The sequence below is a fragment of the Eleginops maclovinus genome, chromosome 8 (assembly GCF_036324505.1).
Source record: "Eleginops maclovinus isolate JMC-PN-2008 ecotype Puerto Natales chromosome 8, JC_Emac_rtc_rv5, whole genome shotgun sequence".
Lineage (NCBI taxonomy): Eukaryota > Metazoa > Chordata > Actinopteri > Perciformes > Eleginopidae > Eleginops > Eleginops maclovinus.
In genome coordinates, this window is record NC_086356.1 from 19,301,038 (window position 1) to 19,313,423 (window position 12,386).

The window sequence follows — 12,386 nt, forward strand, 5'->3', positions numbered from 1 at the left end:
TTGTACTTTACTTGAGTATTTACATTTTTTGCTACATTATACTTTTACTCCACTAAAATTCAGAGGTAAATGGTGTACTTTAACTCCACTATATTTATTTAACACCTTTAGTTACAGATCTGGATTAATGATGGTAAATATAATCAGCCCTTAAATCAGACTTTAGTTCACCTGGAGTAAATCCAGCAGCTACCCTGCAGTATACAAAGCCATTCAAACTAGCTGCACCTTTACCAGCTCTGAGAACACTTTAATGATCAATAATTATAAAACATATCAGAGATATTATTCTGAAATGGACCAATCAAACAATGACTACTTTTACTGTCGCTACTTTAAGTATATTGTGATGCTTATGTAGTGGGGTGCTTGGGAATGCAGCTCAGGGCCTGACTCCTCCCCCCAACCACTCCCCTAATTAGGGCAGAGTATAAATTGCACCTGCTGAATTAGTTCTTTCCTTTGCCTCTGCCTTCATGGTTGGGGGTGCAGGTAGGCTGTCTCTCTCAAAAATATGTCTCAGTTACTTCTAGTTTTTGTTAAGCTCACTTGCTGTTTCCTTGCAGTTTGTGCCTCTTGTGTGACTCTTTCTTCCTGTGGCGAGTAGAGCAAAGAACCTCAATTGTTTGTGCCTCATGGTAGTCAATTTTCAACCAGATTGCTTTTACCATTGCTTTTAGGTTCACCAGTTGCTAATTTTGGTTAGTCCAGTTTAGTTTGAATTAGTTTTTGTTTCGCCAACTGGGATTCCCCTTTGTTTGTTTAGGCCTAACCTTGTTTTCAGTTGTTTATTTTTTCCGTTAGTAAAGCTAAGTGCCGTCATTGGGGGGGCTAGTCACCCTCACTATCTGTTGTGGTGAATATCACCGGGGAGCACGAGTGAGGACCTGTTTGCTGTGTGTGGTTTGCTGTGGCTGCACCTGGTGGGTATTTTGTTGCACCCTAGTGTCACGAGAAGTAGCCTGCCACCCCATTAACTGGCCTCGGCTCACTTTAGCTTTAGTTTCTTTTTTTGTATAGACTTTTAAATGTTACATTTTAGATAAAGATTTTAATCCCATTATATAATAAAGATAATTTTAAAACTGAGCAATTCTTGTTTTATAACCGTTTTCCTAAGTTTCCTTTTTCTTTTGATTTACAATTAATAAAAGTGACTTTATTCTGAAACGCGTCTCTGCCCCTCAGTCCTGCACCTGTGTCCTATACTCTTTTTATGTTTATATGCTGAGGTGCAAGTCCCCAGGTGGCGTTGTCGGTCTATCCCACTTTGTTATAATTTAAATGTAACACCACCCCACCACACTTTTGTACTTTGACTACAGTACTTTTTGATCAGAATAAGAATCAGAAATCCTTTACGAGTCCCAAAGCGGGGAAATTTACATTTTGTTACAGAAAAAGTGGCATAGACGCAAAAGAGGCATTGCAGGTAAGAAAGGCATGCAACAACACAGAATAAACTAACATATTAATATATAGAAGAAAAGCACATAGGCCTATGTTGTACTAGAATTTTTTTAAAGTAAATAAGTACACATCCATGGCAAAAAAAATGTATTGAGCAGCAACTTCAGAACTTATGTGTAATGAAAGGTGTTGCGACATTAAAAAAAAGTGTCTATATTCATACCTGCAAACTCAGAAGGGCTGAAAAAGGTGACAAACTAAACCGTTGTAGGGGGGTCTGGGGGCATCCCCCCCAGCCTTTGTACACGTTGCCCAGCAACGCCGCACATGCGCATTATATCCTGCTCCACTCCGAGTTATAGTAGTAGGCTATTCATGGGAAACGCATGAACAGCACGTTAAGATCTCGGCCAAGTCGTAATTAAAAGCAGTTCTTCATTATTTAAGTTAAGCGGCGGTAACGCCAGTGTTAAACAAGGTGTTAAACACGCAAATGCCGGTTGGTGTGCGTACGGTACTGAGTGTTTATCGGTCCACGGCTGTAATGAACGTGTCGCATTGGTCCATATGTAATGCGCACGTTCTGTTGTTCCCATTGGCATAGAGCTATTGAACATTAATTTTAACAAAGGATACGGATAACATATAGCCCACGGCAGTTTTGTCATTGTATGTATAGCCTATATTTTTATTACGCTATCATCATTCAACATGTAGAATGAACGTGTAATCTATAGAGTCGATTAACATAGATAATTCACAACCATGAACCTAATCTGGATCTTAAACATGCCAATTGCCAACAATTGTTACTACATATAAAATATGTTTTCATTTTTAGATCGCGTGTTCATAGCCGTGGGAAGATGATTTGGGTTGGGGGTGCTGAAGACTGAGAGGTGTTCCGATAGGCTAAATAAAAGACAGGCATACGTGTGCGCAATATTTAAACACCACACGATGTATCAGGCCCGTAGCCAGGGGGGATCGAAGGGTTCGTTCGATCCCCCTCCCGCACTCGACCCCCCCCCCCCCTCCCCCCATACACAGACACGCCCCTCAAGATATGTGGGCTATTCAATGAATGAATTGTTCATCTCCGGTGAATATACATGATTCAAATCTAAATTTACAATATCAAAATCCAGACTAATAAAAAAGAAAAGTAGACTCAGAGAAGTGACGAGTAAGAAAAATGGTTAATATTTCTGTTTACACATTTTGTTCAGACTGTTTTACACCAATCCAGTCGGTGGCGGTAATGCCCCCATTTCTGTTGGTAGCTAGCCTAATCGCCTATTACATAGGAACAAAGAAGAATCAGAAGAATAGCGAAAATGGGTAAAAAAGAAGACAAGGAACGTAAACGAAAGAAGTCGGCGGCAACATTGTCCCAAAACATTGGTGACTTATTCCAGAAAAGGACCAAAATCGGTAAGCTGCTGAGTGCAGGGCTTCTATTTCTTTACTACTTAGCTGCTAGACCTAGCTGCATCTGAACACTCACTGACCTAGGCTACTTGTCAGTGGTTGCCTAGCTCCATTAGGCTATATGCTAGCCCCATCCCTCGCCGAACACAGAAAATACCACTGTCAATTTTGTAGGAAACATAGCGAACGTAACAGTAACTATTTTCGGGATTGTTAAAAGTGTATTGCTTGGCGTGTTAACGTGACTTCGGTGCTTCAATGTCTCCCCCCCTCCATCTCGTTATGCTTGTGCTCTGCAAGTGCCACATAGCTGACAGTTCCCCCCGTCTGTTTTAGACTAGTGTCTGTCTCCTGAGTCTACTGTCTTGACGCAGAGTGTTACCATTTTGTGCTCGCGGCTTCAGATGTCTATGACAGAACTTATTATGTGCAGTTTCGACCTCGGTCTCTATTGGTGCCTCTCCACCTTTTCCTGAAAGTGAAACGGATTTTATGAGGGGTTCCCCCCACACTAAAGCCAAATTATTTTATGCCCATTAGTTGATTTTTAAGAAATGTAAGTGACAATAACATTCAGTAACTCACTTTGCAATGCTGATGATCAAGCTAGGCTGTATTTTACTGTCACCATGCCTGTTGCTCCAGCTAGGCTGTATTTTACTGTCACCATGCCTGTTGCTCCTAAGGCCATAGTAAATAAAATACAGTATAGAGGTGTAAAAAAAAAAGGGGGTTAAACATGGATAGGGTGTATGTGAGTCAATCAGTGTAGTTTCCCTGCACCTGATGTTTGTGTTTCAGGTGCAGATGTTTGTTGTCAGACGTTTGTTGTGTGTGCTTTTTGTTAAAACCGTTTTATGACAAATGCAATATATCTGCTTGATGAAATTACCCAAACCCTCACAATTCTATGTGCACAATAGAAAATAAAATAATTCAGAGAATAAAATTATTATTATGTCTGGTTTGAAATACTCTAAAATTGACTTAAATGTCTTTCTTTTGCTGTATTTATTTAGTGAGTCAGCATGTGGAGGGTGAGCTACCAGCAGCTAGTAGTAGCAGCAATGAAACAGCCTTGCCAGGTAACAGTGCAGTGGAAGAGCAGAGAGATGCAGCAGCTCCTGAAGTGGCTGAGGATGTGAGAGTGAGACAGGCAGCAGAATGTGAGGTAGCCCAGCCGAGCTCTGTACTTGACAGTGACCTTGGCTTCTTCATAGATGCAACCAAATCTATTGAGGAAATAGCACAGGCTGTGTGTCAGATGTCTGATGGCCAAAAGTACAATTTGGTGAAAAACCACGTCAGACCTTCGAAACATTTCATTTTCCCAACTACATTTATTGGTGGGTGCAACAGGGCATTCAGGTATGATTGGTTTGAGGAGCATGGATGGTGGCTGGTTTACAGCATGAAACTCGATGGCGCTTTCTGCATATGCTGTGCTCTCTTTCTCAATGCCACAGAGAGGAAACAGTCAACTTCACTGATAAATGCGCCCTTCAGTAAATGGCATAAGAAAACGAAGATAATTGGAAGCCACCAATCGAAAGCAAACCATTTAGTGGCATTTGAAAGAGCAAAACTGTTTCGACAGTCACATGAAAACCCCAATACCCGGATATCAGTCCGTATGGACAGTGCAAAGGAGACCAACATCAAAGAGAACAGGCACATTCTCAAGTGCGTTGCAGAGGCTGTTCTCTACTGTGGCCGTCAATGCATTGCACTGAGAGGATCAGCTGAGCAGCAGCATTGTAGTGGCAATCCTGGGAATTTCTTGGCCCTATTGAAACTGCTTTCAAATCACGATGAAAAGCTGAAGCAGCATTTGGAGAAACCAAAGCTAAAAAATGCCACATATCTATCACCTCAAAGCCAAAATGAAATGATTGATGTAATAGGGAAGCACATGATTCAGGCCAAGATCGTGGAAGAGGTCAGGCATGCTCAGATGTACACAGTCCTAGCTGATGAGGTCACATCCCATAATGAAGAGCTGATGCCAATGTGTGTTCGCTTCGTGGACAAAGACTTAAATATCAGAGAGGAGTTGCTTGAGATTTGTACTTTGCCACGGATCACAGGTCGCCACATTGCAAGCGCGATCAAAGATGTGCTGAGTCATCTAAGCATAGAGATTGCTGACTGTCGAGGCCAGGGGTACGATGGCGCCAGCAATATGAGCAGCGAAAATGTTGGCGTTCAAGCTTTGATAAAAAAGGATGCGCCTAAGGCAGTTTATATGCACTGCAATGGGCATTGCTTGAACCTTGTCATTGCACGCTCTTGTGCTCTTCCAGTTGTGCGCAACATGATTGATAAGATGAAGTACATCGTCATGTTCTTCACCTGCAGCCCGAAGAGGGAACACCTTCTCAAGGAGGTTGTAGATAAGGAGGCACATTCTACCGGAAAGCGGAAGCCCCTGATTGACCTCAGCCGCACAAGATGGGCAGCACGGCATGATGCCTACAGTCACTTCTACAGTGCCTTTGTCTTCATTATTAAGGCTCTGGAAGTCATGGCACAGGGTCTCCATACAGAGGAGTACAGTGAAGATGTCACCAGTGGATGGGAGGGCAAGTACAAAGCAGAGGCCTATGGTCTCTTGAGTGGGCTACAAAACTTTGGATTCATCCTCACATTCCTCACCGTATACCAAGTTTTATCCCACCTGGCGGGCATCACGGTGAAACTGCAAAGCACCTCACTCGACATCATCGAGGCATTTAGCATGGTTGATGAGGTGAAGTCTGTCTACAAGGAGCTCCGCGAGACCATCGACGACGACTTCAATCAAATCTACGAACAAGCAGTTAGGATGGCTGCTCAGGTCAACGTGGAACCAACCCAGCCGAGAGCAGCTGGAAGGCAGAAACACAGGGAAAATGTACCCGCTGAAGGAGTGAAGGAGTACTATCTCCGGAACATGACGATACCCTTCTTAGACCATGTCATTTCAGAGTTTGAGTCCAGATTTAGTCCCCTCTCTGTGACCGCATCAAGGCTCATGGGCCTAATTCCATCTGTCCAGTGCAACTCAGATGTAACGGTGGACATCTCTGAAGCAGTCGCTCTGTACCAAGATGACTTGCCATCACCAGAGGTCATTGACCAGGAGCTGAAACGGTGGAAGTTGAAGTGGCAGGTCAAAGCATTACACCAAAGACCAAGCTCATGTGCCTCAGCTATCAAAGAGTGTGATGAGATGATGTATCCGAACATCTTCAAACTCCTGAAAATTGCATGCACCTTGCCAGTGACCTCCTGCGAATGTGAGAGGTCTGCCAGTGTTCTCCGGAGACTCAACACATTCATGCGGAGCAGCATGGGAGAGGACCGCATGTCATCCTTGGCTCTCATCCATACCCACTACGACATGGCTCTGGATCTGGATGAAGCTGTCGATCTATACTCAAAAATGCACCCAAGACGATTGGAGCTGATGAGCGTTCTGATGCAATAGAAGCCATAGAAGAAGAAGAGGGAGACATGGGGGGTGGGTCATTTCACGTGAAATCAGACACTTTGGGGCCCAACCGACACAGATTTTAATCAAACTTTGTGTGCCTTCTTAGTGGTAAGGTAGAACCCCAGAACTGCATTTGCATGAATCTGGCACTAATATAAGGGAGAAATGGACTAAGAATGTTTTAAGTAAGAGGGTAGGGCACTACACATTCAACCTTGATTATGTCAATTTAAATTACAAAGAGATGGTTTTGATGCTGTTTGAAAGCTCTTTTCTGGAACACTTCAATTTATATCATTATTAATTCATGTTTAAGTTTTAATGACCATACCGATAGTGTACTTCATGAAGTAATTCTTATCTATTTATGTCAACAGTGGAGAGATAGACAATAAAGGACAGCAACAACAGACAGACAGAACAACAACAGAGACAGACAATGGAGGGCAGCAACAGACAGGCAATGGAAGAAAGCAACAGACAACTGAGGTGAGCAACAGAGACAGACAATCACAGATGTAGGAAGTTTGAGTAACACTTACATTTATATCAAATTCTTCATTCTTGTTAAAGTTTTAATGACTATAGAGATAGCTCAATTGAAGCAATTCATGTCCATTTATGTTAACAGTGGGGAGCAACAGACAAAAAATGAAGGACAGCAACAACAGACTCACAACAAACTTGACGATGAATAAAATATGTCTAAATTAAAAGATTTGAAGTGTGCTGGTGTATTTAGGGGGCATTGGAGTAGGGAGCCAAATGAAGTCCACTTTCGGGGGGAAAAGATCCCCCCCCACCACAATGCTGGCTACGGGCCTGTGTATTTCATTGTAAACCAGATAGGCTACTGTGATGTGAACACTAAAACAAAAGGCTACTTATTTCAATAAAAAAATGTTTACAGCTTTAAAGACGGTATTGTAAATGAGCGACTTCCGAAAAAACATTAAACCAAACAAGCATCAACAGAAACCTGCAGTGTTCTCAGGGGCAGGGAAGAATGCACAATATGTCTATTAGTATCTGTTGAGCTGTGGTGCACTACTGTTGCACAGATAACGTTGCATTCGGAGGAAAAGCATACACGGAGAGTGAATTATCTTTAGCCGTACTTGGCGTATTTATTCGGTGTGCTCTGACACATCAGTCTCACGGTCAGAGCTACTACGGCATCAACTACTACTGAACAAGCATTTAGTTCAACCTTTTATAGGCTGTACCTTAGAATCGCACACAACTGAGAACAGTTATTATATCTCAACAATCTCAACTGACATGAAAAACAAAAAAGTCAGCGTCGAACTATTTACAGTACACTGCTCGGCGGCAGCTGAGCTGATCAAATCAAGCGCTTACCGTTGGGCCTTTCACAGTACTACTCCAAACACGGACTGACGCTCAGGCGTCATGGAAATAAAATCTCTCATGAGCGCATTCATGTCCACATCGTCCATAATGTCTTTGTGGACATTCATTTAACCTTCTCAAAGTGGAGAACGATCGTTCTGATGAGGCCACTGATATTGGCAGAGCCAGACATAACTGGATGACTTTCTCAACCTCAGAAAAGAGAGCTCTCGTCTGTGGATGGAGATTACAAAGACGTGCTGCTACATCTTTAACTGTGGTGCACCGAGACTCCTTGGTGACAGTGTTCAGCATTTTAAGCTGGAGATCAAGGCGGCAGTTGTCCAGCTCCATAGGAAGCTGAAGGCTGTCCAAGTCCACTGTTTCTCCCTGTGCTGCTGCTATAACTGCCCTCTCTCTTTTCCCCGCTAGCGTCAAAGTCTCTTGGTCGAACCTTCTTTGAAGCTCCCCTGAAACTAGATCGACAGCCTCATAGAATTCCCGTTTCCAAGAGGCTGTTGGTGCGCTGCGAGTGAGTGCTTCTGGCTCTGCAGTTTGCCTAAATCGAGCCGGGGTTCTGCTCTCTCTCGTTTCTGGCATTTTGAGATCCATTCTTGAGGAATGTTCTTCCACCTTCTGAAACATCTGCACAACATTTGGGTCGTCTCGAAGGGCCGCAATGCTGTTTTTCAGTACATTTGCGCACTCAAGTGTGCCAAGCGCACTCATTGTGGAGCTCTGCAGCTTCCGTGCCACAGCCTCACACGGTTCAAACAGTGCCTGGCAACAGAGCAGGCCGAAGAGAGTTCTGCCTTTACGGGCTTGCTTCCACAGCCCGACAATCTTTGCTCTGCTGTCACCTCTTGTGGTTTTGTCATCTTTCAACAACGTTAGTGTGGCCAGCAGAGTGTTGTAAGATGAACATATGCGCCTGATGGCTGTGGCCCGCACACACCACCTGGTTGGGCACAGGCCTAGGATGTTAACTGCAACCTCATCGCAACTACTGAAAAGCGATTCATAAAGCTGTTTACGCTTTGACGACTCTCGTATCACACCAGCAACACCCCGCACAAAGTTTAATGTATCGGCCACTAGGCCAACTTCGCAGGCGACTTCTTGGAGAACTAAATCAAGTGCGTGGTTGTTGCAGTGAACGTACATGGACAGAGGGCACAGTTCTTTCAGACGGGCCTGGACTCCTGAGAAACAGCCGGACATATTACTAGCGCCATCAAAACAATAAGCAATAAGTCTTTCAATCGGAATGTTCAGTCTCAAAAACACATGCAAGATGTGTTGCTTGATGCAAGAAAATAAAGTTTGTCCGGCTGCCATTTTAGCTTAAACAATCCCGTGGCTACTTCATATGACATCTGATATAACCAGAATGCACAGCGCTATCGAAAACGTTTTGAAGATTATTTTTGTAATAATTAAGAAACTGTATTAAACCATATTACACAACATAATTTTAAATTTTAGACATTTTATGCATTTAATAGTTTATGTATTTTATCGTTAGTTTTTTTTTGTCAACTGGCGGGGCTGCTACGATATTCCAACTGTCGGGACCAGACCTCCAGCAGGGGGTGCTGCAGCACCCCCAGCACCCCTACTTCCCACGGCTATGCGCGTGTTTCAAAGTCATCTGCGTCTTGTGTACATAACACAGCGCAATATGAATACTGTCATTTCCAACAGTGAAGCGTTATATGTGCTTACTTTAAACAAACTCTACACACGGTCGCCAGCGTTTGTAGAGTTTGTTCGTAACTCCAAACTTTTCGTAGCTACTAAAAAGTTGATGAATGCGAAACCGAAATAATTGATCCGAACGGATCACGGATCAATGATGATCTGTTGCACCACTACTAGCTACTCACTAAACCACACACGGATGTGTATTTGTTCATTACGTGTTCGTTTTCATCCCTCTCATATCTGACCACAATGACAGCCGCCAGTAATATCAGTAACAGGACGGATGCTGTGGAGATCAGCCTTCACAAACGCATTCTGTTCGCATTGAACGAGGTGACGTAGAACTGGTCTAGCTAGGCTAACTTTAACACAATTCACTGAGGTTAGCTAGCAACCTAACAAGCTGATAAGCTTAAGCATGTTAATACACTTTATTTGGCTAAAATAATTTTACTTCTGCAACGTTAAAATGATACAGCATACAATGTTTTTGCCAGAGTACCTGCTACTAGATTTACCTCAAAACTTGTATCTGTAACGTATCCCGAAAATTGTCCAGAAGAACCACTCGCTGACGACTGAGCACTCCACTCCAAGAGGGACCGATGGGTAAAAAAGCGGGCTGTGGTTTATCTTGCTTATGATTGGTCGGTGGTCGTGGAACGCGAGTCATTTGAACAAAGATTTTATTTATTGTGAAGATAGCAAACTTGTTTCTTGCTCATTATACAGTCGGTTATACAGTCTATGGTTGGTCGGTCAGTCGTCGGTCAGCAGGAAGTGCAGTGTTTATTTTTATGGACCGTTTCTTGAGAGCAGAAAATTAGTGAAGAGGTTCATTTTTTCAGAAGACAGGACAGGTAGCCTTCCAATTCATTTGTTTTCTTGACCTTCATACTGGAAAAGAAGTCGTCATCCTCTTCTGGGTCTTCCTCAATTTCTGCCTCGGATTCAGTGTGTCGCCTGATGTAGTCCAGCCCTGTAGAAATGGACAAGGACATACAGTATGAGTATATATTAATATATATTAGTATTATATTATATATATATATATCCCTATTTGTAAAGTGACCTTACCATGAAAGGCGCTATATAAGTTTAAGTTATTATTATATATTATATACTCATATATTTTCCCTGGCCATCTCTAAAATGTAACATCAATCCTTGTATTTAGTGTTTAACAAACCTTACCGAGCCTGAGGATGTTTTTCTGATTTGTCCACTTGTTTTTGAATTTTGGCAGCAGTATTGCCGCAGCGATAAGCTCCGGGTCCTTTGTTATTTCCTGAAAGTGCTCTTTCAGACCATGGTGCAGACAATGGAGGAGTGGGAGGCAGACCTTCACTTCACTTTTTGATCCATATTCACCAACTTCTCTTCCAGAAAGTAAATGATGGGTAGTAGCCAGCCCATGTAGGTGTTTGTCTCTGACTGGAGACTGACTTTAGTTATATCAGATAGCACTATAGGCTAAGATAACAGACGTGTTATACATTGGGCTGACTTAAACTCATGCTGCTCAAGTTTGCAAAATTAAAAGATAATCTCCAAAAGTATTTCATTGCACAATTTTCGTTTTACTTAATGTACCCCTGGTATGTGCAATATCATTCGTCCTGCTAAATATTAAGTTACATTATAGCATATTGATAATTTGGCGCCTTATTTTAAAATGACCTTGAAACAATCGCGCTAGCATTGACTGGTTTAACTTGATAGCCTACAAGCCTAGAGAATAGTGTTATTTGCTAGGGTAGAACTAGCTGCTAGGTCTCCAGCTAACAAGTTTGTTGCACGACCAGAACATGATAGCTAGAACAAGTTACCAACCATCACATTTGGTTCAGCAATCTACAAAATTGCCTACAAGAGCAGATCGCAAACTCTTTTTGCGGCGCACCCCCTTCTACGTCCCAACCGGGTTGACGCACCCCCCAAAAAAACGCAACAAAGCTTTGTTTATCGCCATATAGATAACTTTGTCAAGAGACGTTCCACTTGACAGTTTCCCTGATTTCAGCCAGTTAATCATATTTGAAAGAATGAATGAAACGAGTTGGCGCGCATATATCCAAGACTACAGTGAAACGGAGTCTTCTACGTTTCTATAAAAAACTAATAAATTATAGTTTTTTGATTTAAAATAAAAGGGATTACAAAGGAAATGTTTATTGTTCCTGTTTTTTATTGTAGCCTATGGAAAAATCCCACTTAAAAAACAACACTGTGTAATATTTTTACACCAAACCACCATTACATGTTTCATCGGTGCGCGCACCACACTTTGGGATTCCCTGGCCTGCAACATAATTGCTGCATTTATTCAGTTACATTCTGTTGTCCACACTTCCTGAAGCATATATTCAACTAAAGTTATACTGTTAAGCAATAGCAAACTACTGCTAGCTAGGCTTGTTCTGGGTCGAATGCAGCTAGGACTAGCTCGCGCTAGCCAGCCACTGATAGAAAACAATGCAACCTCAACGTGTTTGCTGATATCGTGGTCAGCTTAGGGTGACATAGTAAGCACTTCATTATGAAGTTTTCTCCCTTCCTTCACATGGGAAGGAAGAGTGTGGCCAGATGTGGCCAGGGGTTGACCACAGTAATGAGCTGCTCCAGTTTTACTACCGTCAATCTCTGTATCCACGGCGTTTCTAGTCCTCACTCCCAATTTAACGGTGGACTCATCTCCTCGGCTTTGGAATCGCAACAATGTTGCAACCGGGGGAGGGCGCATCTCTAACCTGTAGGCTTGTATTCCAGTTAACGAAGATATGTGTACTTTTATCAAAATACTCATTTTAATGAAGGCACAATGGAAAATGTAATCGAGTAAAAAGAGTAGAATTCTAGTTCAAATATTTACTCGATTAAGAGTAAAAGTGCAGACTTAAAAAAGGTACGTGGAAAGTACTCGTTACCCGAAAAAAGTACTTTTTTACTCATTTGCGTTACTTGTAACGCGTTACTACCCACCACTGGTTTATACCAGGGGCTGTTGTGGTTG

At 42.5% G+C, this 12,386-nt stretch overlaps 1 protein-coding gene across 3 annotated transcripts; it reads left to right on the top strand.

The window, feature by feature from the left end:
* The first annotated feature begins 3,524 nt into the window (after positions 1-3,524).
* On the top strand, positions 3,525-7,132 carry LOC134868826 (52 kDa repressor of the inhibitor of the protein kinase-like). 3 transcript variants are annotated; one of them, XR_010166321.1, is made up of 3 exons: positions 3,525-6,343; positions 6,694-6,805; positions 6,948-7,132. XR_010166321.1 is itself a non-coding variant. In XM_063890141.1 (2 exons), the coding sequence occupies exon 1, from the start codon at positions 3,833-3,835 to the stop codon at positions 6,308-6,310; it is 2,478 nt and encodes an 825-aa protein (XP_063746211.1). In that variant the 5' UTR covers positions 3,525-3,832; the 3' UTR covers positions 6,311-6,343; positions 6,694-7,132. The 3 variants fall into 3 exon arrangements, 1 of the variants encoding a protein (XP_063746211.1); XR_010166320.1 differs by having other exon boundaries at positions 3,525-6,805; XM_063890141.1 differs by having other exon boundaries at positions 6,694-7,132.
* The last annotated feature ends 5,254 nt before the right edge of the window (positions 7,133-12,386 follow it).

Coding starts and splice junctions, on each gene's coding strand:
- LOC134868826 (XM_063890141.1), top strand. CDS start 3,833: ATGTCTTTCTTTTGCTGTATTTATTTAGTGAGTCAGCATGTGGAGGGT.